At 39.4% G+C, this 25,659-nt stretch overlaps 1 protein-coding gene across 1 annotated transcript in view; it reads left to right on the top strand.

Moving 5' to 3' along the window:
• SLC26A4 (solute carrier family 26 (anion exchanger), member 4) overlaps positions 1–22,494 on the top strand; it is a gene marked incomplete at its 5' end in the record, with an annotated part of 22,620 nt that extends 126 nt beyond the window's left edge. The window contains 19 exons of the mRNA XM_008941374.1: positions 1–44; positions 2,255–2,365; positions 3,935–4,125; positions 4,594–4,758; positions 7,954–8,106; positions 8,216–8,298; positions 9,268–9,415; positions 11,798–11,911; positions 12,701–12,778; positions 12,981–13,076; positions 14,546–14,652; positions 16,019–16,088; positions 16,419–16,511; positions 17,255–17,350; positions 17,663–17,893; positions 19,456–19,510; positions 19,833–19,978; positions 21,162–21,245; positions 22,471–22,494. The exon at positions 1–44 is cut by the window's left edge and continues 126 nt beyond it. Coding sequence (XP_008939622.1) covers positions 1–44; positions 2,255–2,365; positions 3,935–4,125; positions 4,594–4,758; positions 7,954–8,106; positions 8,216–8,298; positions 9,268–9,415; positions 11,798–11,911; positions 12,701–12,778; positions 12,981–13,076; positions 14,546–14,652; positions 16,019–16,088; positions 16,419–16,511; positions 17,255–17,350; positions 17,663–17,893; positions 19,456–19,510; positions 19,833–19,978; positions 21,162–21,245; positions 22,471–22,494 — 2,089 coding nt within the window. The remainder of the gene's footprint in view (positions 45–2,254; positions 2,366–3,934; positions 4,126–4,593; positions 4,759–7,953; positions 8,107–8,215; positions 8,299–9,267; positions 9,416–11,797; positions 11,912–12,700; positions 12,779–12,980; positions 13,077–14,545; positions 14,653–16,018; positions 16,089–16,418; positions 16,512–17,254; positions 17,351–17,662; positions 17,894–19,455; positions 19,511–19,832; positions 19,979–21,161; positions 21,246–22,470) is intronic.
• Between the last annotated feature and the right edge of the window lie 3,165 nt (positions 22,495–25,659).

Raw genomic sequence — 25,659 nt, forward strand, 5'->3', positions numbered from 1 at the left:
CGTCATCTCGGGGGTTAGCACCGGCCTCGTCGCCACCCTGCAAGGTAAAGACCCGAGGGCTCCGGGGCAGCCGGCCGGACACAGGGCGGTTATGCAGGTGGAATTACAAATCTAAGGCTTGTTATTTAATACTAGATATTAGGTATTAGTTTTCAATAAATATTTCATAGGTTTAATTTATTCTTTTTTTCTTCGCTTGGCTGTAAGATTTACGTTTCCTCTGATGTGCAGTCAATATGTATGTAGCTTTTTTCCCAAGCCTTTTACTCAAAGAGTATTCATTGTTATATAGAGAATTTTAATTACATCGAGATAGACCAGATAGGTCATGTGGTCTCACTTCTTGTTCTTGCTTATCTGTCCTGCAGCTGCCTACAAAAATCTAGTTATTGTCCAAAAATAATGCAAACTTGATATCTACTCTCCTTTAAAATTTGGCCCCTAAGATTGTTTGGGTATCTGCAGAAAACAACCTCCCAAGGAGGCAGCGGCATATTCACATTTAGAAATTGATGAGTTTGATGGATACTTAGAGTATATGGCTTTCAATATTACATTTTTTCTTTTTTCCATTTTATTTTTTCCATTCCATTTATTAGGAAAGCGTTCAGTAGATTAAAAGATAGGAAGATGGCAGAAATAAGCAGAAATTAATTAAAATAAGCTAGTTAAGAAAGACCTGAAGGGCAGAACCATTCTGCCTGAGGCAGCTGATGAGGTCCCCTTTCAAACAGAAGGCTAGATATAAAGCTGATGCAATCCAACACATTAATTTCTTTCATCTCAGTAGTGTTCTTAAAGTATTCTTACAATTTTTTCAGGACCAGGGGAGGTTAGCTGAGCTGTGTCAAGCCCACATTTTCCCTCAGTAGAAATAAAGAGTTTGCACAAGGTGGCAAAGACATATTTGGAACAAAACAGACAGTTTACGCATTCCCAGTTAGCCATTGGTATTCCCTACTGTCTGTTCCCTTGGAGCATGATAGGGAGGAACAGACTGGCAGACAAAAGGCATTACAAACGCCTGTCCCTGGCAGAGGGTGACCTGAGGAATATCGAAGTGATTTGTCCACAGCAGAGTTGATGTCAGAGCTGGAAGATCTCTGCTGAAGGTAGTGCCACTGTTAAAGGACTCCCCTGCCTTTCTGAAGTGTACTGGGGTAGGTGGTCTTCTCATATGACTTGTAACAGCTATTATGCTCTTACTGTAACCCCCTCATTTTTTTTTTTTTTCCAGTGGGGTCTCTGATTTCTCACAATTAGATTCCACTTCTAGAAATTATTTCTGAAATAGTCTCCCACCTATATATTAAAGCAAAAAAAGAAAAAAAAAAAAAAAAAAAAAAAAAAAAAAAAAAAAACACACCAAGAAAATCCCCTACCTGAAATTGGTGCTGATCTAAATCTAGCTGTAATTTTTTTAAATATAATGATTTTGAAATTCTAAATCATGCCATATGGAGAAAATGGGTCAAAATGTTTGCAAAAATATGAGGCTTCTAGCATCTTGAAGTCCCTGCAGTCCCTAACTCTCAGCAGCATGGATGTGTTGATTGTAGTCCTCCCACCAGTCACAGTAGTTCGACCAGGACTTTAATTGTTTTGGGGTCCAGTAGGTTTTATGGTTTATTTGAAAAAGAATACTACACCCTCCAGTGGGAGCTAACTGGGATATGACACTGAAGGCAACTTTTTTTTTCTTTTTGATTTTCATTGTTGTGTTAGATGGCTTGAAAGGGTATACAAAGGAAAACAATGAGAAGCATCAAAACTCTCAAGCATATGTGATTTACTTTTGGTTTTTAATTTTATAAGCTGATACTGAAAAAAAAAAAAAGTCTGATTTTCAGAAGAGCTGAAGAAACTGAAGCATAATTGTCCTGCAGTAATTTAGAGTCTGTGCTTGAAATTTCTGTCTATAACTAGAACCCTTCACATACCCCTCTTTTCTCTCAAAGGGCAGACCATTCACTCTTGCAACAGTGTTCCCCCACTTAAGCTTAACATCTGAGCCGATGTTTTGTGCTACCTATACAAATATAGGAACATCTTTCACTACTTACTCATCCAACTGTCAGTATGGTATAGACAATCACTGATACTCACAGAGGTACCTGCAACTGATACACAGACAAAACACATTTGAAATTGTATCTGGACAAAAGGAGTAAATCTTTCTGAGAGTCAATTGTAGACAAGATAGTAGTTTTTTGAGAGATTTTAGATCTGACATTTTGACAATCTATCATTTCAGGTTTGGCATATGCCTTGCTGGTTGCAGTTCCTGTTGGATATGGTCTCTATTCTGCTTTTTTTCCCATCCTGACATATTTTTTCCTGGGGACATCAAGGCACATCTCAGTTGGTAACTGCAAGTGTTCAAGTTACAGTGAATTATCTATTAGAAAATGTTAATCCTTGCTGTGAACATTCATGTTTCATACAACATAACTACTTTCTGAACCAAATCGGTTGTGCTGAATATTAATATTGATTGATTTGGAGGGTCTTAAGGCTTATTTCTTCTCTGTACAGGCAATTGTGCGTAATAGCTAACTTCAGTTGTGTCCATGCATGCTATTTGCTTGCATTTATGCTGAAGTTTAAATCTTGTCTTTGGCTACACTCTGTGCAAGAAATGACAAGATCAAGGCCTCAGTTGGCAGTATGAACAGACATTTTGTCTATCAGCTAAAGCTCAAGATGGCTAAAACAGAGCTCTTTTAGTCTTCTCTACAAGCCTTCCTTGCTGCATCCTTTGGACAATATCATCTCCTGCCTGTTGTGGAGACCCCGAACCTGTGTGTCCACTCCAGCCTTGCTCTAGGTCCTCACATCAAGGCTATGGGTAAACCTTGTTGATTCTTTCTGAATGCTTTCTTTAAAATATTAGTTTTATTTCCTGTCAGTTCTCATGTTTAAAAGTCATGTTACAGCTTGATCACTGAAGTTTCTTATTCTAACAAAATACAATCTTTCCTTGTTCATCTCTACTAAGAATAGCTTTCCCCTCCCAAAGCTTTGGCATGATATTATGCTTTTTCATCAGCTTTCTTCTCTGCTGCATCAAATGCTTCTGTACTTCAGATATGTCTGCTCTCCCCACTTTGTTACCTTCTTCTTACCCTACCTATCAGCTCAACATTTTTTTGTCCAGGTCTGAATTGTCAGCTCTACTTACCTTGACAATCCTACTTTTTACATTATTAAATGCTCCTTTTTATGCTTTCTTCAATACTCCTGTTCATGAAGCATCCCCTAAGGTGTCTGTGAAATTAACTTATTCATTAACTTTAAGACGTTTTGTCACCTTTTCCTTTTCTGCATAATTTTAGTAAATAACTGCAACAAATGTGATTACTTTTAGATTGTGTGCTGCTGACGCAATGATGACTTGCTCTTTTCTGTCTTGCCCAAAGTATAGTTTCAGTCATCTTTAGCCAATGTAACACCACACTACTGCCAAAATATGTGGTCCTACGCCTTGGTGCATGTTCCTGCCACCACTGTGGTATTTGGATTCCTGATCATGCAGCTGCATGGCAATCTGGATCAGCTGAGAACTAACCATGGCAAAAAAAAAAATTAAATATATGTTGCTTTGAGCTGGGTCAGTGATCTGTTTTGTCTGGCTGTGGTGCTGATACAAGGGAGACAACTGGAACGTGTTGCCCCTTTTGGCCTTGGTACAGCCCTGAACTGGCTTAAGTAAAGCATGAAACTGCACCTCTGTGTGGAATGTAAGTTATTTAAGGAAGGGATTGTATCGCTGTGTCCTGTTTGCAGTGCCTGTGGCTCCTGGTCCCCTAATACTACTAATGTACCCCAGCTAAAATAGTAAATGGATTTTCTGATTTCAGGTTTGCTTATCTAGTCTGACAAATGCTTCTTTTCAATGTATATTAAACTTCAGTGTTTCTGTTTGCCATTACAGGACCATTCCCTGTAGTCAGTTTGATGGTGGGATCTGTTGTATTGAGCATGGCCCCTGATGATCATTTTCTCATAGATGGCAGTAATGCTACAGGGACTAATGGTACTGGGACACTGATAGACACTGAATCCAGAGATGCACAGAGGGTGCTGATTGCTAGTACCCTCACATTTCTGGTTGGAATCTTACAGGTAAAATAGTTGGCTTGAAGACACATGGTTGATATTGCTTTAATGGTAATGGGAAAACATACAGCATGGAAATACCTACTAGGGCAGTAAGACACTTTCCTGTAGTAAAACACAAAAATGAAGGAAAGTCATCTCGAACTCTGAAGATGTTTTGGGGGATTATTCTTATCCTGGGCAGAGTCTGTGGTGGTATGACTGAGGTCACAGAGAACAGAATAATAGCCCTGTGATTCCAAATGAAGAGCCCTGCATGAAAATAAGTGCTGACAGTGAATATTCCAAGTATCATTTCCCATATTTCTTGTGTCTCCTTTATTTCTTTGGATGGCCGCTAGGCTGCAGTGGGGGAGGACAGTCCTGAGACTCTCTATCAACAAAGTGAAAAGAACAAAGCATTAGAAATCACCAAATAAATAAAAGTGTACCTATTGTTCTTTAGCAAGCTATTATTATTCATGGTTTTTCCAGGTAATATTTGGAGCCCTTCAGATTGGTTTCATTGTGAGGTACCTTGCAGATCCACTAGTTGGGGGATTCACAACTGCAGCTGCTTTTCAAGTACTTGTGTCACAATTGAAAATAGTCCTAAATGTTTCAACTAAAAACTACAATGGTGTTCTTTCCATAATATATGTAAGTATGCCCTTCTAATCTGTTTTAGTTTTATGCCAGAATTTTTAGATGATTGTTTATATTCTGCTTTAATTTCATGCAAGAATGGTTCTTGTATATGGTGGTAAGCATAGGGCATTCATTTAGTTCTCGCTTTCATGAGAGTCTGCAGCTGTTCATTTATAGCTGTGGGGCTTTAACTAACTTCTTTTGGGGTTCCCCAGACAGAAAGTCTAATTGCCATCTAAAAGTCTTTTTCAGGCAGAGCGCTTTTTCACATGAAGTCTAAACATAATTATCCAGCAAAACAGTTCTTCTCAAGGTTGTCACTTCAGGAGACTACCATCCATCTCAGCCATTTGTTTTTGACTTACTGTAGAGGAAGTTTCATAATTTCTTAACACTGCCAGGTCATCTCCCAAAGCTGACCAATCCCAAGCCTTTGTACTCTTAAGCCAGCAGATCATTCTGGTAAAGGGCATCATTCTCCATTCCACACTGTAGCCATACTTGTGAATATCTAAAGAAGGATGTGGATATTCCCACCCTGCATCCAGGTACCTACTGGTTAGCTAGAGTGAGGCTAAATGTTGCTGTCAGAACTCCATTTGTTGTTGAACGTAGAGAAAATAATCAAATGGAGAAAGGTCTTGGCCAGATTACAAAAATACTGAATTCCTAGAGCTATCGTATTACGGAATAGTCTCCTTCCCCAGGAAAATTATTGAGAGTTTTGTCACTGAATTCAGCATGAAACTATTTAGGTTCGTAGTATTTTATTTTTTTCCATAGCACTTCACATTAGAATAACAAACTTCTAAAAGTGGCTGCTACAGAAAAATAGGATATATTTACAGATTCTACATGCCAGTTCAGGCAATCAGATTAACAGGAGTACATTAGACAATTAGCAATAACAGGATGAATAAAATTATAAATAGCAAGGTAAAATTTAGAAAAAAAGATCTGGTGGGCTGTTTAAACAAACTTAATGAGAACTCTTTCACTCAAAACAAGAAAAATCAGATGAGGCAAAGTACTATCTAATAGACCTCAGAGCAGGCCTGGCAGGGTGATGAACTCATTATTCCAGCAGGTTTTTCTATCTATATTTTTCGTGTTTCTTTAAGGGTGGTACATATAGTAGAAAGTATTTTTTAAAAAGAATTACGTGATTCTTCCAGCTCCTGCAAGCCTGAGTGGAATGCTGACTTTTTAGGTTAAAGCTCAAAGCTTCTGTGTTCTTACAGGTGACCCAAGTCGATGTGTTTGCAGATGTGTGTAGAGCAAAGAAATTGTGATTTCTGGTTTGCTCAACCAGTGACTTGCTGTGTCAGCTTGAGCAAGTTTTGGACTTGCTTCAGAAGTTGTGTTTAAGAAACTGGAACACTTAAGCATCCAACATTAATTAGGAAGTTAGTGTTCCCCTATGAAGCTATGAGAGATGGCCACTAAGAGTGGGGTACATGATGAGCAGTACAATGGGCAAGAAATGGCTTCAGTCACCCAAAGAAAGGCATTTGATTCAGTGTTTCAGGAGGTCACCACCTTTAGCTTAGAAAATATACCAGATTAAGCACTTGGATATTTTATTTCAAAACCAGAGTCTTTTCAGTCTTCCAGTGGTACTGCTGGTGCAGTCCCTCTCCTTGCCTTTAAACTGACAGCTCGGTATTTGAGGAGCTAACCAGGGTGCGAGAAGTCTGTTCCTAACCTCTCTTCTAGCAGATGATTCTCTTAAAGCTGCTTCACTATGCATAGAATCATAGAATCCTTTAGGTTGGAAGAGACCTTTAAGATCATCAAGTCCAACCATTGAGCCATTAGGGCTCTAAAGTCCTCTGCTAAAACAGATCAGAATCTGTCAGGGTTGGAAGGGACCACAAGGATCACCCAGTTCCAACCCCTCTGCCATGAGCAGGGACACTTCCCACTAGATCAGGCTGCCCAGAGCCTCGTCCAGCCTGGCCTTAAAGACCCCCAGGGATGGGGCCTCAACCACCTCCCTGGGCAACCCATTCCAGGGTCTCACCACTCTCATGGGGAAGAACTTCTTCCTCACATCCAGCCTGAATCTGCCCACTTCCAGCTTTGCCCCATTCCCCCTAGTCCTGTCGTTACCCGATAGCCTAAAAAGTCCCTCCCCAGCTTTCTTGTAGGCCCCCCTAAGATACTGGAAGGCCACAATGAGGTCCCCTCGGAGCCTTCTTTTCTCCAGACTGAACAGCCCCAACTCTCTCAGTCTGTCCTCATAGGAGAGCTGCTCCAGCCCTCGGATCATTCTGGTGGCCCTTCTCTGGACATGCTCCAGCAGGTCCATGTCGCTCTTGTAATGGGGGCTCCAGAACTGGATGCAGAACTCCAGGTGGGGTCTCACCAGAGCAGAGTAGAGGGGGAGAATCACCTCCCTCGACCTGCTGGAATAAAGTTTTCTTGAAGATGGGGAGAAAGTGAGAATTACCCTGATGCCAAGGAGGAGGACAGTAGGAGGAGTATTTGTAGCTTTTCTGTAATCAGCCCTTCATTTTTTTCTCTGTACGCTTGTTTGCAATAAACAATAGGTCCAAGCAAGGGCATAGCAAGGGTAGAGAAGGGAGCTGACTATTGCAGCCCAGTTGTGAGAATCCTCCAGCCTCAGACTGAACTCCACTGGGAGGGCTAACACACCATAAGGTGAGGTTTAGTGACTGCATTTCTCAGGTGTAGGATTCTCCATGGCCTGGGAAGGCCCATGTGTTCATGCTCATTCTCTGGATGTCAGCAGCAGAAATAGGAAATGTAACTCACAGACCACATGTGTTGGGCATGTAGCAAACCAGAGTTTTGCCCACTAGCTGTCTTTTGAATAGAAGAATGCTAGCTGTCTTTTGAATAGAAAAATGAGGCTCTCCCTTGCTATTTGGACAAAGTGAAGAAGCTATAGATCTTCCATTCCTTTCTCCAAGAACAAATATATGTAAAACACAGGTCAGTCTTTAGCTCTTCTTTCTTAGTATTTTGATATCTTGAGTGTCTCCTCAAAATCCAGAAGCAGAAGCCCCATGTGTAGACAGTTCTTGTGGTTATGTTTTTTCAGCTAAATTCACCATTAAATGCATTCACTGATTCTGTAGCACCTTTGACAGCACATTATCCTCCAGGTCTGAGCAAAGATCTAATTCTGCCTCCTCCAAATCCCCATGCAGCATGTTTTATGTTGTCATTTTTATTTTTCAGACTCTCATTGAAACATTTGAAAGAATTGGTACCACCAACATTGCAGATCTTATTGCTGGACTCCTCACCATTTTTGTCTGCATGGTTGTTAAAGAAATAAACGATCGTTTCAAACACAAGATACCTATACCCATACCAGTCGAAGTTATTGTGGTAAGCAAAGGAGCATAATAAAAACTGAGAACAGAAAGCAGATGGGGCTAGCTACAGGAAGACAAGAACCCTTTTTAAGTATTAAAAATCTTGTTTTATTTTATTCCAGACAATAGTAGCCACTGGCATTTCATATGCTGCCAACTTGGAAAAAAAATACAATGCAGGCATTGTTAAGAGCATTCCAAGAGGGTGAGTGCCTTTGTTTTCTGGGAAATAGGTATTATTTTAATTGGCAAGACATGACAGTGGCAACAGAAAAGATATAAAAGAGATATTGAGAGCTGTAACCTGAGTTTAGAACTCCAAGCTAGAGATTTCCTGAGGTTTACTTCTTGTTCTGTCAATTATACCACCTTAATGTGTTGCCTAGCTTTCCTTCATCTGTAAAGTGGGCTTAAGAGCATCTACCTGATTCATGAAGTTCATCTGAGAATTAATTGTTTCATACTCATGAAGTGAATATATGACTATGGAAAATGAGGGGGGAAAAAAAGAAAATGAAAAAAATTAAAAATTAAAAAAATTAATTCTGCAGGGATTTAATTTCTGTAGGCCTGAATTATCCCGCTGTGGTTTGTATTCATGCCACAACTGTCATCCAAATCATTTTTGTCACTTCCAGAGTCATAGGAGCAAGAATGTTCAGGATTACACTGCTAGAGACTTTCACTTAAAAGATTCAGAGCACTTCACAGTAGTAACCTTCACATTCCATTTGGTATTCAGCGCTTGATTAATTAAAATTTGTGGAAACACAGTAGGACATAAAATGTTTTTGAGATCTTCTGAAGAAGTGTGTTAACAATAGTATGAAGTATCATAAACATATTTATGTAATTCATCATATTATTCAATACATCCTTTATTCAATGCTTCAAAAAATGTACTTTTTCACTTTGCTATCATAAGGCCAAATCTCAGTCGTGCTGAGAACAATGGGAGCTTTGTTGCTGAGTAATAGCATCAGGATTTGGGCTGTGGTGAGCTAGATAAGCGTGTTCTTTATGTCAATGGGCTGTTTCCACCTTTTTATTAACTTGAAACATTACACTTCATATTATAAGCAACCTGTATGCTTCCACCTCAAACTCCTTGAAGATTCTAGTAAGAACAGAATTCGATCAATTTGATAACACTAATGTATTTTCTAAATGCTAGATTTTTGCCTCCCGAACCTCCAGCTGTCAGCCTGTTTTCCCAGATGATAGCAGCCTCTTTTTCCATCGCTATTGTTGCTTATGCTATTGCTGTATCTGTGGGGAAGGTGTATGCAACCAAGTATGACTATGCTATTGATGGAAACCAGGTATGTGGAACCGAAACAGTTTATAAACATAGTGAATTGAAGTTCTGTTTCCTGTTGACTTCTATAGCCAAATGAAAGAAACCTCCTTCACACATATTTTCCAGACTAAAGCTGAAGCCTGACAGGAGAAATTCTTTCAGCTATTGAAAAGAAATAGCTGAAATGGCCATATATTACCTGACAAATTTACCACATAGAGGTGAGCCAGATGTGCTCTATCTTCAGTATGGCCTTTTTGTACCAATTAATTAATTCTGTGTTGGTTTGGTATCTTCAGTAGCTCTGAAAAGGTAATACAAAGCTAAGCAGTGTATGGGGGATTTTTCCGGGGATGTCATGTTGACATGGCCAGCTTTAGGAACCTGCCTTCCATTTCTACTTTTAAGGCATATTTTGAGGTGTGCTACTGTGGGGCAGAGGAGAAGCAATGACAAGCTAGGAAGCTGTTTCAGAGAGCTTTATTTAGGCTTAGTCTGCATGCATGATTTGTATCAGTTGAGGCATGATTGTATTCCTACAGGATAAATTATTGTGCTCCTCAGCATGACACCAGTTACATCAATATAAATATACTTGTAACTATAGCTAAGACCTGCAGCTTCACTGAAGTGAAAGCCCACCAGCATATGAACATACTTGAATAACTGCCTGCACCAAATGGCTGAATTGTTTTAACCATTGGCTGCTGAAGGCAGAGGGCTGGAATGTCACATGAGCTGTGCGCTGACAAGCTCTTGGAGGATTCATGCACTGTCTTCACCAGGGGTTACATGGCTTGCCCATCAGCATGGGAGAAAAATATCAGAAAGCTTCCATGTCCTGCAGCTATGACAATTTTGAATTTCGTCCTTTGAACATATGAGAAAATACACTTACTACAATAAGTAGACAAGCTGAGTAATTTGTTTAATGAGTTCTTTGTTTTAGTACTAATGGATTACATAAAGTTTCATTTTGGAAACACCGTTTTGCAGTATGTAACACAATTATACTTCTGAATGTGCTGGTCACTTTACAATACACAGAGTTCATATATAGTAACACTTTGACATAAAGTTTTCTAAAATGCATTGACTTTCAGCTTAATTAATCTGAATGAATAATATGTATTACTGGAATTGTTGTTTATGCTGTTCTTTTGTTGAATATGCTGGTCTTCCAGCACTGATGTGCTTCAGAGAGACTAATTAAATATTGTAGTAGTGAAATTACTGTCTATAACAGGAAAGTGTCCTCTTTTCAAAACAATACTATGAATTTTATAGACAGCAAAGGTTAAATGCAGCCATGAGTGATGGGCACATAGTTTACTTGAACTAGAGTAGTTAAAATAACATCATAAAAGCAGGTAGTAAAATAATTTTGAAGCATGGGTCAATACTATTATCTGCCAGTGTTTATTTTGTCTTCATAGACTTGTAGATTATTAAAACCTAAGAACACTACAAACCATACTTCCAACTTTTTCTTGCAGAGCACTGCTGTTAGGAATAGGCATGAACTGTCTAGGTCAGTTCTGTTAAAGAACATGACTTCAAAGTCCTTCTCTTTTAGTTGGAGCTTAATTAAAAGATTACAGGAAATTTCATTGCGGAGAAAAGAAGGGAGAGAGTTGAAATAAAGTCTTAAATTATATATTTAAGAATTTGCAGTGAGTAGCTCTTGTGCCTGTGTCAGCTTGGTGAAAACAGTGTTTCTGCCAATGACATGGGGTTGCCCCCAGATGCCTCGTTTCCCAGTAGAGGAATGGCTTGGATCCCAGGACATGAAGCTCCCAGGGTCCTTATCACTTGAGCAGAACAACCAGCATCAGTAGGCACCAGCATCTGTGGCCCTGGGGCAAATCTAAGAGTACACTGCCTGGGATGCAACGTGAGTTCCTTGGGATGTTCAATGTGAAAAACTTCTCACTCAACAAACTGTTAAGTTTTCAGTGAAACTGTGTTTTATTGCAAAGTTCCTGATTGTATTAATAGTACAAAGTGTTACATTAACTAAATGTAGGCCATTGTACTGATTTAAGTTATTTGTTGTTTAGCTGATGATACTTGGGAGATGAATTTATATGGATCCCATTTCTTGATGCAGTTATACCAATGTAATTGTTAGAAATGTTAGGTTTGATAACATCGACAGAAATAAGCTTTGTATGCCCATGTCAGGGAGAGTACTCCAGCTTCATTGTATTGGCTTCCAAACACAAGTATTTACACGGACACAAGAGGAATTTGTGCAAACATTAAGTAGCTACTACTAACGTGTACTCTTCTCACTATTATTGTGCTACCGACTTGATAAACTACTGTAGAAGCTATTGTCATTCTCCATTGCAAAATTGTCTTCAGGCATCTGTATTTACAGCATCATCTGATTATCTTTCAGGAATTCATTGCCTTTGGGGTCAGCAACATTTTTTCAGGTGCCTTTTCTTGTTTTGTTGCAACTACTGCTCTTTCACGAACAGCAGTCCAAGAGAGTACTGGTGGAAAGACTCAGGTAATGACCTCTTCTTCCTAAAACTGTCCACGGGTAAATTTAATCTTGACTAGGACACAGCCTTCACAATGCGATGAAAATAGTCCTAAAATGCTTGTGTTGCTGGCACATGGAAAGCCACAGGTATCTCAGCCAGCACCTTGTGTCCTGGTAGTGAATCATTTTTGTAGCTCTGCCGGAAGAGGGCAATCAAGTTTTACATAGCCTCAGTTACACATACGGGTCAGAAATCCTTCTAGCTTTATTCCCCAGAATTTCATTCCCAGTTAAGGGACTGAGTTTGCCATGGTAGGAATGCAGGATGAAGGAGGAAATCCTCTCAAAGATGCCTATGAGATATTTAAGCTCCTGTGTGCTGGCTTGAGCAGCTCTGACATTTGTCATTCATCATCTGCCCATGTGGCATCTTTCTCATGTTAAGATACTCTGTTTTACAGTACTACAGCTTTGCATTTTTTAGCAGTGGAGAGCTAAAGGTTATCTATCCAGCAGCCCATTTGCCAGCTGACACACAGACTCTGCTGCTTTCATCTGTCTCTGCACCGTAGCACCTCCAAGAGCTACTCCCTTGCGTGCAGTTGTTTGCACTACCTGCTTAACTGAGCTCCCTCAGTGTTAGCTGAAGGGTGTAATGATTGCCCACGTACTCCTGAACACAATGACGTTTTGGCAGGTCTCCTTCTTCCTAAAGAAATGTAATGTGCAACTGCTTGTACATTTTTCTTTGCAATCCTAGAAACGTAAGAGTTTTAGTAAGTTCATTTCCTATAAACACTCTGTTGTTCACAGGTTGCTGGTATAATCTCAGCTGGGATTGTTTTGATTTCCATTGTGGCCCTGGGGAAATTGCTGGAGCCCTTACAAAAGGTACCGTACCTGTCCTCTGCAGCACAGCCACCAGCACTGATCAGATCCAAATGCTCAACTTTGATGGGCAGGGTTAATAGCCCAGTTTGAACTAGGGTGACTGATACCAGACAAGGATCTGCTTTACAGTGTGTAATGTTGAGCACTTTCCTAATATGCGTCTTTGCTTCCGAATAACACTTATCATAATTTTTCTTCCTAGTCTGTGTTGGCAGCTGTAGTCATAGCTAACTTGAAAGGGATGTTCATGCAAGTGTTTGATGTTCCCCGTCTATGGAAACAGAATAAAGTGGATGCTGTAAGTAACCTGATTTTTAATTTTCTCCTGAATGTTTTTTTTCTGTGTGTTTGGGATTTTTTTTTTTTTTTAATGCCATCCGAGTTTCTCATAACTACCACATAAACAGAATTTCGTAGAGTTAACATCAGAAATTTTATGTGTCCTCAAAGTACAAGTGCCATGAGGTTAGTTAAAAATTGCCCGTTGCAGAATTTTACACAGGATTCTGCTTATCTTCTTTATTCCCTCTACCCCACAATAAGGGTGCCAGTCAGGGTATTCCTGTGCAATGATGCCTCCTTCATAGCAATTACCATAGTTTGCAGCAATCTTGTGTTCAGATGGCTTGAAAATCAGAATAAAGATAGCCTGTTGCCACATTTACTATTCTGCTTTTATCTTTTGCACAGTTTAAATGGGTCAGAAAAGCCAACCTTTTTTTAATTCAGGTATATACTTTTATGTTGTTACCACATTAGCATCCCATTTGCCTGGATAATCTCAGGTAGTCAGCAGATACATTTTCCTGTTGTAGTAAGACTAATCGAAGCTAGAATGTGGATTCCTTTGGCATGCTAGGGGATGCAAGAACAGGCTTTTCTTACAGACTACTGTAACCATATCTCAGGGTACTTGCTCACAACTCCCATTGTGTTTTTTGTGGAATAGACCTTCGGTGTGGCTGTTGGGCAGGAAGAGATTGCATGGGAAGTACTTTCTCCATGTAGTACTTACTGATCTTAGATTTTACAGTGTGTGTGAATGGGCAGAACCTGCCTTAGGTTGATCTGGAATTTTTTCGTCAATCATTTACTGGTCCTCCTTGTAGGTAAAAGAGCCACTGAGTTCAGTGAGAAGTGCAAGCACTCAGCTTTTCCTATGATTGGGTCCACTGAGTGTTCTGCCTGGGCACTGACGTAGAGAGGGACTGAGGAGACCACTTCAAGTGTTCTGCCTTAATATTCAGTGGAGACTTTACAGTGTGCCATCAACCTGCTAATTTGAAACACCTCTTTCTGGAACAGTTCTAATTCTTGGATATCACTGAGAAGCCCCTTCCCTTTCTGTATGTCTGCAGGTGGGGCATCTTACAGTATTTTTCATCCTGGAAAAATAAAAGATTTCCAGTTTCTAAACAAAGATTAACAAAGACTGCCACCATCAGAAAGAAGAAAATGCAACTGTTAACTGCATCCCCTTTCATTTCACCCAAGTAACTGGATCCTTGAAAAATGTCATTATATTAAAAAAACTTACTTCCTAAAAAGCTAGCTATAGCTATGCCTAACAAGATAGTGATGGATAGAAGCATCTCAGAGGAAGAGGAGAACTTTTGTATGGAAGTCAACTAATTGTCAGTGTGCTAGGATCATCTCCAAAGTTAAATTCTTCTATTACTCACTTGTCTGGTCTAATGATTCTTTAGTGTGATCAGGAGTTATATGTTGTAATTAAGAGACTTTATGTATGTTAATTTTTTTCTCCAGATGATCTGGGTTTTTACATGCATAGCATCCATCATTCTGGGACTTGATTTGGGATTACTTGCTGGCCTTTTGTTTGGATTGCTGACAGTTGTGCTGAGAGTTCAGTTGTAAGTAACTTTGGATCAGAAATAATTGTTAGTATTACAGCATGAAAAAAGAAGACAATATGCTGAAAAGCAAGGTGATTTGTGTCAGAAAATCTGCTTAGGTTTACAAAAATTTTGAAATGAAAAATCATATTCTTTAGAAAAAAAGCACTTTTTGCGCTGTCATTTAATTGCACTAATAAAAGGGAAGCTAAAAAAGAACAAATACTTTATCAGTATTTATTCTGTATCATGTTTGGTACTCCAGTGATACTTAGCCATATGCTATTTATGCATCCACATAGCTAAGTTCTGGAAAGGGATGGGAACACTCTAGATCAAATATACAAAGATGTATGAGTGGCTTCTGTAATTAATTGATCATTATAATAACTCTTGGCATGTAATTCTACTACAGCACATAGCACATGCCAATAACCCTTTCACTTATTGCTGATACTGAATGTATATTCCTGTGAAAAGAAGAGGCAGCATGAGAATAAGTAACATTTTTTTTATTCTGGGTGATTTTTGCTGCTCAAAGAGCATAGGGTAGTGGAATTGTGAGAAAAGGTGGCTTTGTGGAATCTTTGGCCATCTTGTTCCTTTTCATTGATCTTTTCTCTGAAAAATAAAACGTAACTCTGTTCCTTCAGACTGGAGTCCAGAGAATAAAGATACTAGCAATACCAATGGATAGTTGGACTGTCAGAATGCTTGAAAATAAAGCCTTGCAAAAGTTGTTACAGAATAGTAGATTCTAAAAAATGGAATTTGAAGATCATCAGAAAAGAATCCCAAATTCAACTTAGATTTGTGAAATCAAAATAAAAGGGAGGCGAGGCTCTACAAATTTCAAGACAATTTGCTTCAACGGTTAAAAATATATCCAGAGACTGCAAAATACTTTGGTCTTGTTACTGGCTGAAATCAAAAGTAAAAGGGTTGGACAAAAAGTTTTAAGTAACCTGAAAAAGAATGTAAATGCATTGTTTCAGTTGATTTGAAACAAAAAAAAAGTGATCAGTTTTCTTCAGAGTAAAAAAAATTGGTTTTGCATTCAAACCAATCTGCTTTTAAAACATTTTTGTGGTTTGGGAGGCAAATGGAGCAGGTTATTCATTTAGCTCTAGATAAAAATGGTGCAGCAAGTAGGCTGAGACTGAAGTACCGTGTCTTTAAAAAGGATCATTCACTACTAAGTGAAAAAAGACCCTTGCACAGCAACACAAAACAGATACAACACTTTTGCAATGAGGTTATTAGCTTGGCAGAAGAGAGCAGACTACAAGAGACTATGACATTTTGTATGCAGCAGTCCCTTCAACTCTGTGAATGCCTGAGTATGACATTTACCTTCACTGTCTTTTCTTTTTGTTTCTGATAGTCCTTCATGGGGTGGCTTTGGAAACATTCCTGGCACAGACATCTACAAGAAGGTCAAGGACTACAAAAATGTAAGTTGTTGCTGAGTTGTCTCCCTTCAGTCTACAGGCCAGTGTAATACAAAGTTGTGCCTTGCATATTGTGGACAACTTGAATTTGGGAGTGGAGTGCTTGAAGATAACAAGTTTCAGCATTAAATTCTTCATCTTGATCCAGATGGTTTGCCTGTATTGCATGCTGGGGCTGTAAGCCTCTAAAGACTGAATCACCTCAATTATCAGCAAAGATCTGCCTTTTTTTTTGTGAATTAGATACGTAGCTGAACTGTCAAAACAGTTAAACTGCTTCTTATTAGCCAAAACGTGGTTGTTGCTGCTTAATCTTTTATTCTTTGGCAACAGGTTGTAGAACCAGAAGGTGTGAAGATTCTCAAGTTTTCAAGTCCAATTTTTTATGCTAACATCGATGGGCTGAAAAGCAGCCTCAAATCCACTGTAAGTGATACGCGATGGTTTTGGCTGCTTCTTCACTGACTGAGATTTCCTCATCATTCTATCTAGGTGAAATGCTGGAGTCTGATCCCCGAGCCCTGAATTAAGGTTGCCATATGGGTGATTCCCACAGCCCTGCATACAGAGGAGGTGAGTTTGCCTTATAGCTTCCCCCCAGGGTGCGGCCGGCCCTGCAGGGAGAGCCATAAGGGAAATGAGCCCCAGGGGTCCCACAGTGAGTTGACAAAGGTCAGGTGTCTGCTTGGGGATAAAAGTTGGGACCACTTGCAGGGAGTCAGGAGTGTCTGTCTGTGGAGTGCACTCCCCAGAGCTTCCTGGTTCAGGGAAGACCTGACTCTCCCTGGAGCTTGGCCCCAGTCTGTTTAGACCTTTGCGAACACAGGCTGATCGGGTGAGAGTCGCCATCTGGGCACCTTTCTCTTATGTGTTCAGCTTGCTGGTCTGGCTGTTTCCCAAGCCAACTATGGGCAACCTTGGGTCTCTGTTTGTACCACCTGTTGTGGGCCGAGTTATGTCCTTTGTGAGATCATTGAGGGTGACATCAATGACATACCAGCTGATTGATCTTTTTGTACCCCCAGCAATCATTCATGGAATGTCCTTCTTGTATACAATACAGTCTGTGTATTGGTTCATCTTCCTGCTGGTGGTGGTATCATTTTTGTTGGGCTTGGTGATTGGCAAAACACTAGGTAAAGTTAGTAATTTGGATCCTTTTTCTGTAGGTGGGATTTGATGCTGTCAAGGTATATAATAAGAGACTAAAAGCACTGAGGAAGATACAAAAGCTAATCAAGAAGGGGAAATTAAAAGCTACTAAGGTAGACTTTTTTTTTTTTTCTTTCTATTCTTTCTTAAAGGATGACTGGTACAGCTTATTACTTTAGCCTTAATTATGAGTTCATCTGTATTCATCTTTAAAATAAAGATGGAAGAGTATGACTTATTACTGTGGTAAGAAGTCTGGGACCTGCAGGAGACTTAGAAGAAGGGTTGGGAGCAGTGGGTACTGGTCACAAGTATTTGGTCTTGTTCATTCCTGAAACAGAAGTTAGCACAGGGAAATATTTTCCATAACTCCAAAACTTCCTCTGTGATTAAATGCTATATTCTATATATTATCTGCACATTAGAATGGCATCATCAGTGAGCCTGGTATTAATAATGAAGCTTTTGAGACTGATGAGGAACATGAAGACAATGAAGATCTTCAAGTTCCCACCAAAGAAGTAGAGATCCAAGTGGACTGGAATTCAGAACTCCCAGTCAAAGTAAACATACCCAAGGTGCCCATCCACAGTCTCATTCTTGATTTTGGAGCAGTAACCTTCTTGGATATTGTAGCTGTGAGATCAATAAAAACGGTAAGGGCATTTTTTTCTGGTGTTCTGTGAAAATGAAACTAGTCAGTATGTAAATCAAGAGCTGTTAGCTGAATCTGATTTCTGAGTTTTAAAAAGTCTCTTGAAAAATACCTTTTAAACTCATGCAGCAAGAAGTACAATATTGGGGTGTGCATATTTTAGGTGGAAAAAAAATGCATTAAAAGAACAATATGAAGGTTGCATGGTCAAATACTGTAAAATCAGAACTGCAAAAAGTATGTATATGTTATGAAATTTTTTAGTTACGTATTTTCTTTCCACATGCCTCCTGCTTTAATCTGGGCACAGGATGATGCTTACTCAGCACAGAGGTAGTAAAAATTTTATTTTACCATCACTTCAGTCTTTAGCTGCAAGATTTATTTATTCATTCCATATTATTTAAACTATGAAGAAAGGAAATATGATTAATTTCTTCATAGGGTTCTCTGTGGCTAATATCAGAGCGCTTCATCAACATTCACTAATTCATCTTCAAACATCACACTATGTAATAGGGAGATAAGATTCCTAGTTTAGGAAGAAGGAAATGAAGTGAAAAAGTACTTGAAGAGAAGAAGCCATCTAGATAGAGTGCTCAGGGATATGGTGAAGAAGTGGCCTGGCAGAGTTAGATAATGGTTGGACTCAATGATCTTAAAGGTTCTTTCCAACCATAGTGATTCTGTGATTAAGACCAAGTATTTCCATTATTTTTTGGTGCCCTGTTACAAGTGTGCAGGACCAGATTGTTCAGTCTTTAGTCTTTTACAGTATTTCGTATACTCAGGTTGCTGTTTTTACTAACTTCATTTTGTAGCTGGGACTTCTTAGCCTATCTATAAACCACATCTTAGATTACCAAGACTCTGTCTCTGAAAATACTCTGAAATATACACCTCTGAATACAATCACCTCTGAAAATACAGTTCTGAGAGATTAGCCTTCCACAAGGGACCGCGTGGTAGAATCAGTCTCCCACCTGTTAACTAGCTGAAGTACAAGGATGCTGTGTGCCTTGCCTCAACCATCTGCGTAGTTTTGATTCAGTTCCAGCTTCTGACACAAAAGAGAAGAAGGAATCCACAGACATGAGTCTTCCCATGTGCAGCTTCTTCACCCAAGAACAGGTCCATCTGGTGCACTGCATGAGGGAAAAATCTGTGTAAAAAAAAAAAATGCATGCGCCAGTGAAAGACTGTATCATATCACATATATGTAAGGAGAAATAAAGCTTGCTCAGGCCCATGTGGCTCTCACTCAAAGAGACACGATAATTCATATTATGAGAACAGAATGAGAACCTTAATAGGCAGCAATGTATATATATGTAAAATCGATAGTTCCACGTACAGTTGAAGATAGGCTGTGTCAGCAACCAGGTACTTAACTACTGGATCTTACAAAACACACAATTTAGAATGGGGACACTCTGAAACAAATGAAGTGTGTGTGTGTGCGCGCATGCATGCCTATACGTCATATATAGACATACATACATATATGTATTTTCTTACAGACTTTATTTATTAATGTCCGTGTTGCAAACTTTTTTTTTTTAGATAATTAGAGAGTTTGAGAGAATTGATGTGAGAGTATACTTTGCTTCATATCAAGGTAAACATCCAAATATTTCTACTGCTGCTCATGCAAAGAATAAAATGGGGATGAGAAGGGATCTCTAGATGTGTCTGTGGGACCATTTGTTCTGATGGTCCCACATTATCACACTGATAAACGTGGTGGACGGTGATGGGACACAAAGAATGGTGAGGTTTAAAGGAAATATGGAAAGTAAAAGTCAAGACAGAGCTATGATTGACTGATTGATCGATTTGGCTGTACATTTGATTTCTGATAACTGCAACCATGTATTTTGTCATATATTTCTTAAATTACTTCAAAATGTATTAACCTGTTACGACTTTCTTTTATTCAGACAACCTTATCTCTCAACTGGAACGAAGTGCCTTCTTTGATGATATTGTCCGAAAAGACATATTCTTCTTGACTGTCCATGATGCTGTGCTCTACATAAGGAATCAAATGACATACAGTGACAGCCAGGACCCCATCCTTGAGAAGGTAAGAATATCAAGCAGCAAGTTTTCCTTCTTTCTATCATCTAGCATCCATTTCAGCAGTTTCCATTACAGCATGACACATTCAAAAAGCAGACACGGAGCTGTAGTACAAGTAAAGTGAGAGTCTCATAGATTGGACAGCTTCCACAGTACGTCAGTATTTTACTAGATCAAAGGGACAGTCTGTTGACCCCAGGATCTCTTTACTGAAAAGAACACAAGAAACAAGACATGTGGAGAACTCTTCATCCTGAGACACACTTTCTAGTTTCTTACAACTGGCAGCTTAAGAATTTCCTCAGCTGGAGGTTGCATTTGAACCATTATAGTTAATTGTTGTAGATGGAGTTTTCTTTGGTGCATCTGTCATGCTCCTTTTGGAACCCCTTTAATACATTTTTGCTTGACACTATCCTGTAGCAACTGGTCCTATAATTTTGAGTGTGTTATATGACAAATATGTGCTGTTTGTTTTAATTCTGTTTGAATTCCGGATTTTTAGATGCAACAACTACTCATTCCCTGCTCTTTTCCCAACACTATTAATAATTTCATACAGCTCTGATCAAAGCTAGAGAGTCCCACTCTGCTTGGTGTGAGCATGTATAGAGGCTGTTTGACGCTAGTGTGTGTCCCTACTGCCCTTTCTGTGCGTGTCCTAGTTGTAGTCTGCAGTTTTTGCGATAGCCAGAACGCTCTGTAGAGTTTAAAGATGTGGGCCTACATTAGGAAAATGAGCATATCATGTTCTCCTGTCTTTTCACCATAATTCCTTCCCTAGCAATAGCATGTTATGAATAAATGGTAACTAAATATTACTGTCAGACTAGGATAGAGCCCTTATTTTTGTCATAATTTTTGTTTATTAACCTGTATCCAGAAATTTTGTCCTGCCTTATAGTAGAGATTAATGTTTTGACAAAGCCATACAGCCATTTAGAAATGGATTCTGCTTTTATCATTTTTAAAAAGCCATAACTGGTCATATAAGGAGAGGCAGGACTTAAAGCTTTCCAACATCTAAGTCTGTCAGCTGAACTAAAGCAACAGCTTTGCCAAGGAACAGTAAACAATAGGCTCTTTTGAGTTGTGGAAGTTATATTAAGGTACTTCAGAGTAATAAATTACTTCACTGATACAGCCAATGCATAACTCATCCTGTTTCTTAATTTGTTTTTACCAAGATTTCACTCATGCAGGAATCTAAAGAACCCATAGAATTCACAGAAACAAGCCGCCCTGATGATGAACTTGATGTTCAAGAAGAGGTATGCACTTTACAACTGAATGTCTCTACTGCTTGTAGGACACTGCTGGCTTTATTCCTTTGCCTGTAGCACTGAGTTGTGCTGTGGGAGTACGGTGGATGAACTGAGCCCACAACAGTTTCCTTCTCCATAAATAAATACCCTCCTAGGGCACCTGGAGGTCAGTGGTGAGTGCAGGAAGTCGAGGTCTTTTTGAGATGTAGTAGATTTTATGTGCACAAGCATCTCTGTCTCTCTGTCCCTTCAGGACTACTTTTAGCACTACTTTTGCCTTACACAGTCATGAGTTAGGTGCCTAAGAGAAGACTTGGTATGGCTTCAGGCACCTAGGTCCAAAGGTATGGCCAACTTTCCCAAATGCAGCAAAGCAGCATTCTGAACATAACCAACATGCAACAACACACCCATCAAAGCATTACCGTGGTGTTTGGTGTTTCACTTCCAGAAAAGAAACTAGCACTTACTGCTAAAATAACAGTGCAGCACACAGGTCACTTATTCATCAAACAGGAGACTGGGCTACATGCTGTTTTATCCCCTGGCATGAATTAAACTAGTGATGCATCAATACCTTCAAAGTATTACAACACTCCATGTAGGCAAGGGCGCAATTATTCTGTGTCCCTCCTGTTGTGGTGGTCAGAACTTTGCTCTTAACTCCCTGTGTACAGCAGGGTAGTGCCCTGCTTTTGGTTGGTATGAATATTGCAAGAGACTTAAATATTAGTTTTTGGTCACTAATATGGGAAGAAGCACTTTACATTCCTCTGCAAATCAGTGCAGAAAGGAATGAGAGAGAAAAAAAAATCTACAAAGACACCATGATTATTTAACAGAAGCATTTGGGAACGGCAAGTCAAAGAGACTTGAATTGTGATTTCTATTCATGGGTTTGCTTAGATATTTATATTATTCAGTAAAAGAAGCCAGACACAGAACTACCAATCTGAGGTTAAAGGGCGTTCCGAGAGGTGTCTGTCGTCCACCTTTATAGCCACATTTTGAAGTTGAGAGCTAGGGTCCTTCAGACCTGCAGCTCACCGACTGAATTGCCTGATGCAGACACAAGTCAGAGGGCAGCTGCATCAGAACAGTTACTTTCCTTGCACGTTCACTGAGTTTGGTAGTTTTTAGTTAACGACTTCCTGAAGGTTTTTCCAAGCAGTGTGTACTCAGAACTAACCATGGCCTGTTTCTCTCCACCCTTTGAAAACCGTTGGAGCAGGCCATGCGCAGACTCGCTTCGTGAAGGCTGCCTGCTGGGACTGCCTCCCCTGAGAGCTCGCCACAGTGCTTGTGCAGCGGTACTAGAGAAGCATTTTCTGCAATAAAACCAATCCTCACACTTGAAGAAAACCCTGATTGTGTGCCTGAACGATGCAGATCTCTAGAAATCTCTAAATTTTAGCTAATGTTATCTGGGAATTATTCTGGTCCTTGATTCAGCAAGCACTTTCCAATACAGTATATTGTTAAAAAAAAAAAAATTATTCAGAAGACTGTTCCAAAACAGGTACTCAGTGTTGGGACTAATGAGACAGAAGGTGCCTTACATTGCATCAGTGTGTACAGGACGAAAAGCTACTTTGTGGTCTGCCCAGGAGAGCCAGAGGGACCAAAATCTTTGGAAGTCAGGCCTTCTTGGGCTGTGTTTGTACAGTGCAGGAGTTGTAGCCAGCCAAGGCTTTGCAATTCCAGAACATTGGTGTGAGCATCTGTGCTGACAAGTCTTGGAAAATAGATCATGACTGTTTTTTCCCCAAGTGATTCCTTAAATTGCTGCAGGTTGTTAGATAACCGAAATGGGTGGCAGACGAAACAGTCACATGAACAGAAAACAGCACTGAACTACTATAAAACTTTAAATAGGGTGAGTTTCAATAAAAAAGGCCCTTAGATATGGGTGCATTAGTTCTGTATTAATCCCATTGTAGCAAACCATGCACTGTTATTAATGATTATCCCTAAAATGAAGTAAATGCAGATTATTTTAGCTAGGTTCCATATCTTTCATAGAGAGGAAGAAGAAGGCAAATTAGATTACTAAAAACCTTAGTCCCCAAGTACTTAATGGAATCTGTAGAATAGGCTGCTACTGAATACAAGAAAGTCTGTGACCTAGTATAGAGGTTTGTTTGTTTGTTTGTTTGTTTAAATGGAATATAGGAGTTTATTCAGTGTAATGCATAGTTATATTTTTATATAGCATAATCTTTCTTTTAATATTCTCCATTACACTGCTGTTCTTTTGCATTTGACAGTCTGTAATGCACAAGTGCAATAATTTACAAAAGAAAAAGGATTTGACCTGCAAAACTTTAATCCTTACTTTATGACTATATAAAATAGATATGCAGGAAGCCAGTGTTCTTACTTTTCACAAAAAGGAGATGTGTGTTGATGTAAAACGGATTTCTACCTTAAACTTTTTAGCACTACATTTTTTTTTTTCCCCATTAAAAAATTAAACAACATGCATGGTGGGGGAACAGATAAAACAGATAATAACTAAAGTGTAAGAAATATCCAGGTATAAAATCCCTTTAAGTTTCACAGTGTGGGCTAATAAGCTTCAGTATGTTCACATATTTAAGTTTCCATATTGGACCGTGTCAGACAAATTTTCCTATGTCACACTGCACAGAGATTTTTGCTGTAGGTGAAGTTAGTGGAAAACCTCAGGAGAAAATCTAAGCACTAGATAAATTACTCTGTTCTAAGGACCTGAATGAACTCCATTAATATCAGTGGAAAAAATCCTATGCCCTTCAGTCAGTTGGACTGGTTTGTACTGACAGACACGTGCCATTTGTGTGTTGGACTGGCATTTCCACAAGCTGAGAACAAGGCATGGTTTTAAGCAGCAAATCAGACTGATCTGCACCTCCTCAGACAAAAACATCAACTTCTATTTACACTAGTGCTTGGGCTTGGGCTTGGGCTGTGGTTTGACAATTGATGCTTTTTGTGCTCCCTGTCTTCATTCTGGAGACACTTCAGCCCACGTTACTGATGGACTTTCCAGTCAGGATGTGGCCCCAGCCTGTATTAACCTGAAGGTAAGGCTCTGTTGCCAGATCACACAGCACACAGTCATGAAGGACAAGGCCAGTAACACGTTTCTCAGAAGCTGTATCACTTTTCTGAAGTGTATGCATGTTTTATGTTAAAAGTACAATATTCTACCTGGGACTGATCGTTTGCCTTTCAGCTAATTTTTATGCAGTCCGCATACTATGGAAAAGATTGTATAAAAAATGCTAGCAGTGGAATTTTTTTCTTCTCTGAACATCTGCACTGTGAAGTTTGAGTATAGCTTGTTTCTTGACAGAGATGTGGGCTTACGTTATTTTTTTGAACCTTCTCCAATTCTTGTATTCAGAAAAGGCAATTAAATATTCAGGTCTTTCCATTTCCTTTCCAAGTACCACATTTCAGCTGGAATTAATTGTGATAGTGTGATGCAATGCACCTACTCTCGGCCTGCATATTTCTGTCAGGCATGGCTGTGTTTGGTCTTAATTTAACTGGCACAAAATATGCAACTTATCCTGGAAAATGGCATTTCTGACAAAGCCTACATCTACCGAGAGCGCTAAGAGGGAACATGCAAAAGGCATCCAGATATCTTTCTCAGTGGGTTAGGGGGGGTGTGCTGCTTGATTTTCTGTCCATCTATCAAAATGAAGGACACAAGAATAACATATTTTGTGATGAAGCTAAAATTCTCTATGATTTTGTACTAATTCAAAGATCCGTACATAATGCAACTAGACATGCTTATCTTTCTCCAGTAGAATGAAGTGGTATTTTTGTATGCATTTGAAATATTACTATTCCATTGTTGCATGTCAGGTGTTAAATTTGGAGATGTATTTTAAATTTTTTACCCTTTTAGAAAGCTGCATTTTAAAAGTAATTGTATCTATTAACTAGAAAATAAAGTTATGCATACTGAAAACATACTCCACACATCTCCATGTTTGTTTGGTTTCTTTTTATTTTATTTTTGTGAATTTTTATTATGGGAAAAACAAAGCATATTACAGAGGGATCAGCGTGAGGCTTCCCTTGGGTCTTGCCTTTGGAGGAACATGGAAGACTAGGGAGAAAACCTGTTCTTTCTGCCTTGAGGTGATAAGGCAAGAAACATTAGGCTTAAATGGCAGCTTTTCAATGTTAAGTCTGTAAAGATAATTAGAGAGACCATCTGTAGGGACACCAATAGGGATTCCAATCCTGGAGACTGCTACCGAGAGCCACCAATCCGCAGTGTGGGGAGTAGACCTGCCCGTGGCTTAGGGCTGTGGAAGGACTGGCTGAGGCCACTTCCTCCCCTACAACCCATGATTTAATGGTATTTCTATTTCTTTCCTTTCTTCAGTGCTACCGAGCAGCCTACAGACGGTACCCC

Source organism: Merops nubicus, unplaced genomic scaffold (assembly GCF_000691845.1).
Source record: "Merops nubicus isolate BGI_N331 unplaced genomic scaffold, ASM69184v1 scaffold20915, whole genome shotgun sequence".
Classification (NCBI taxonomy): domain Eukaryota; kingdom Metazoa; phylum Chordata; class Aves; order Coraciiformes; family Meropidae; genus Merops; species Merops nubicus.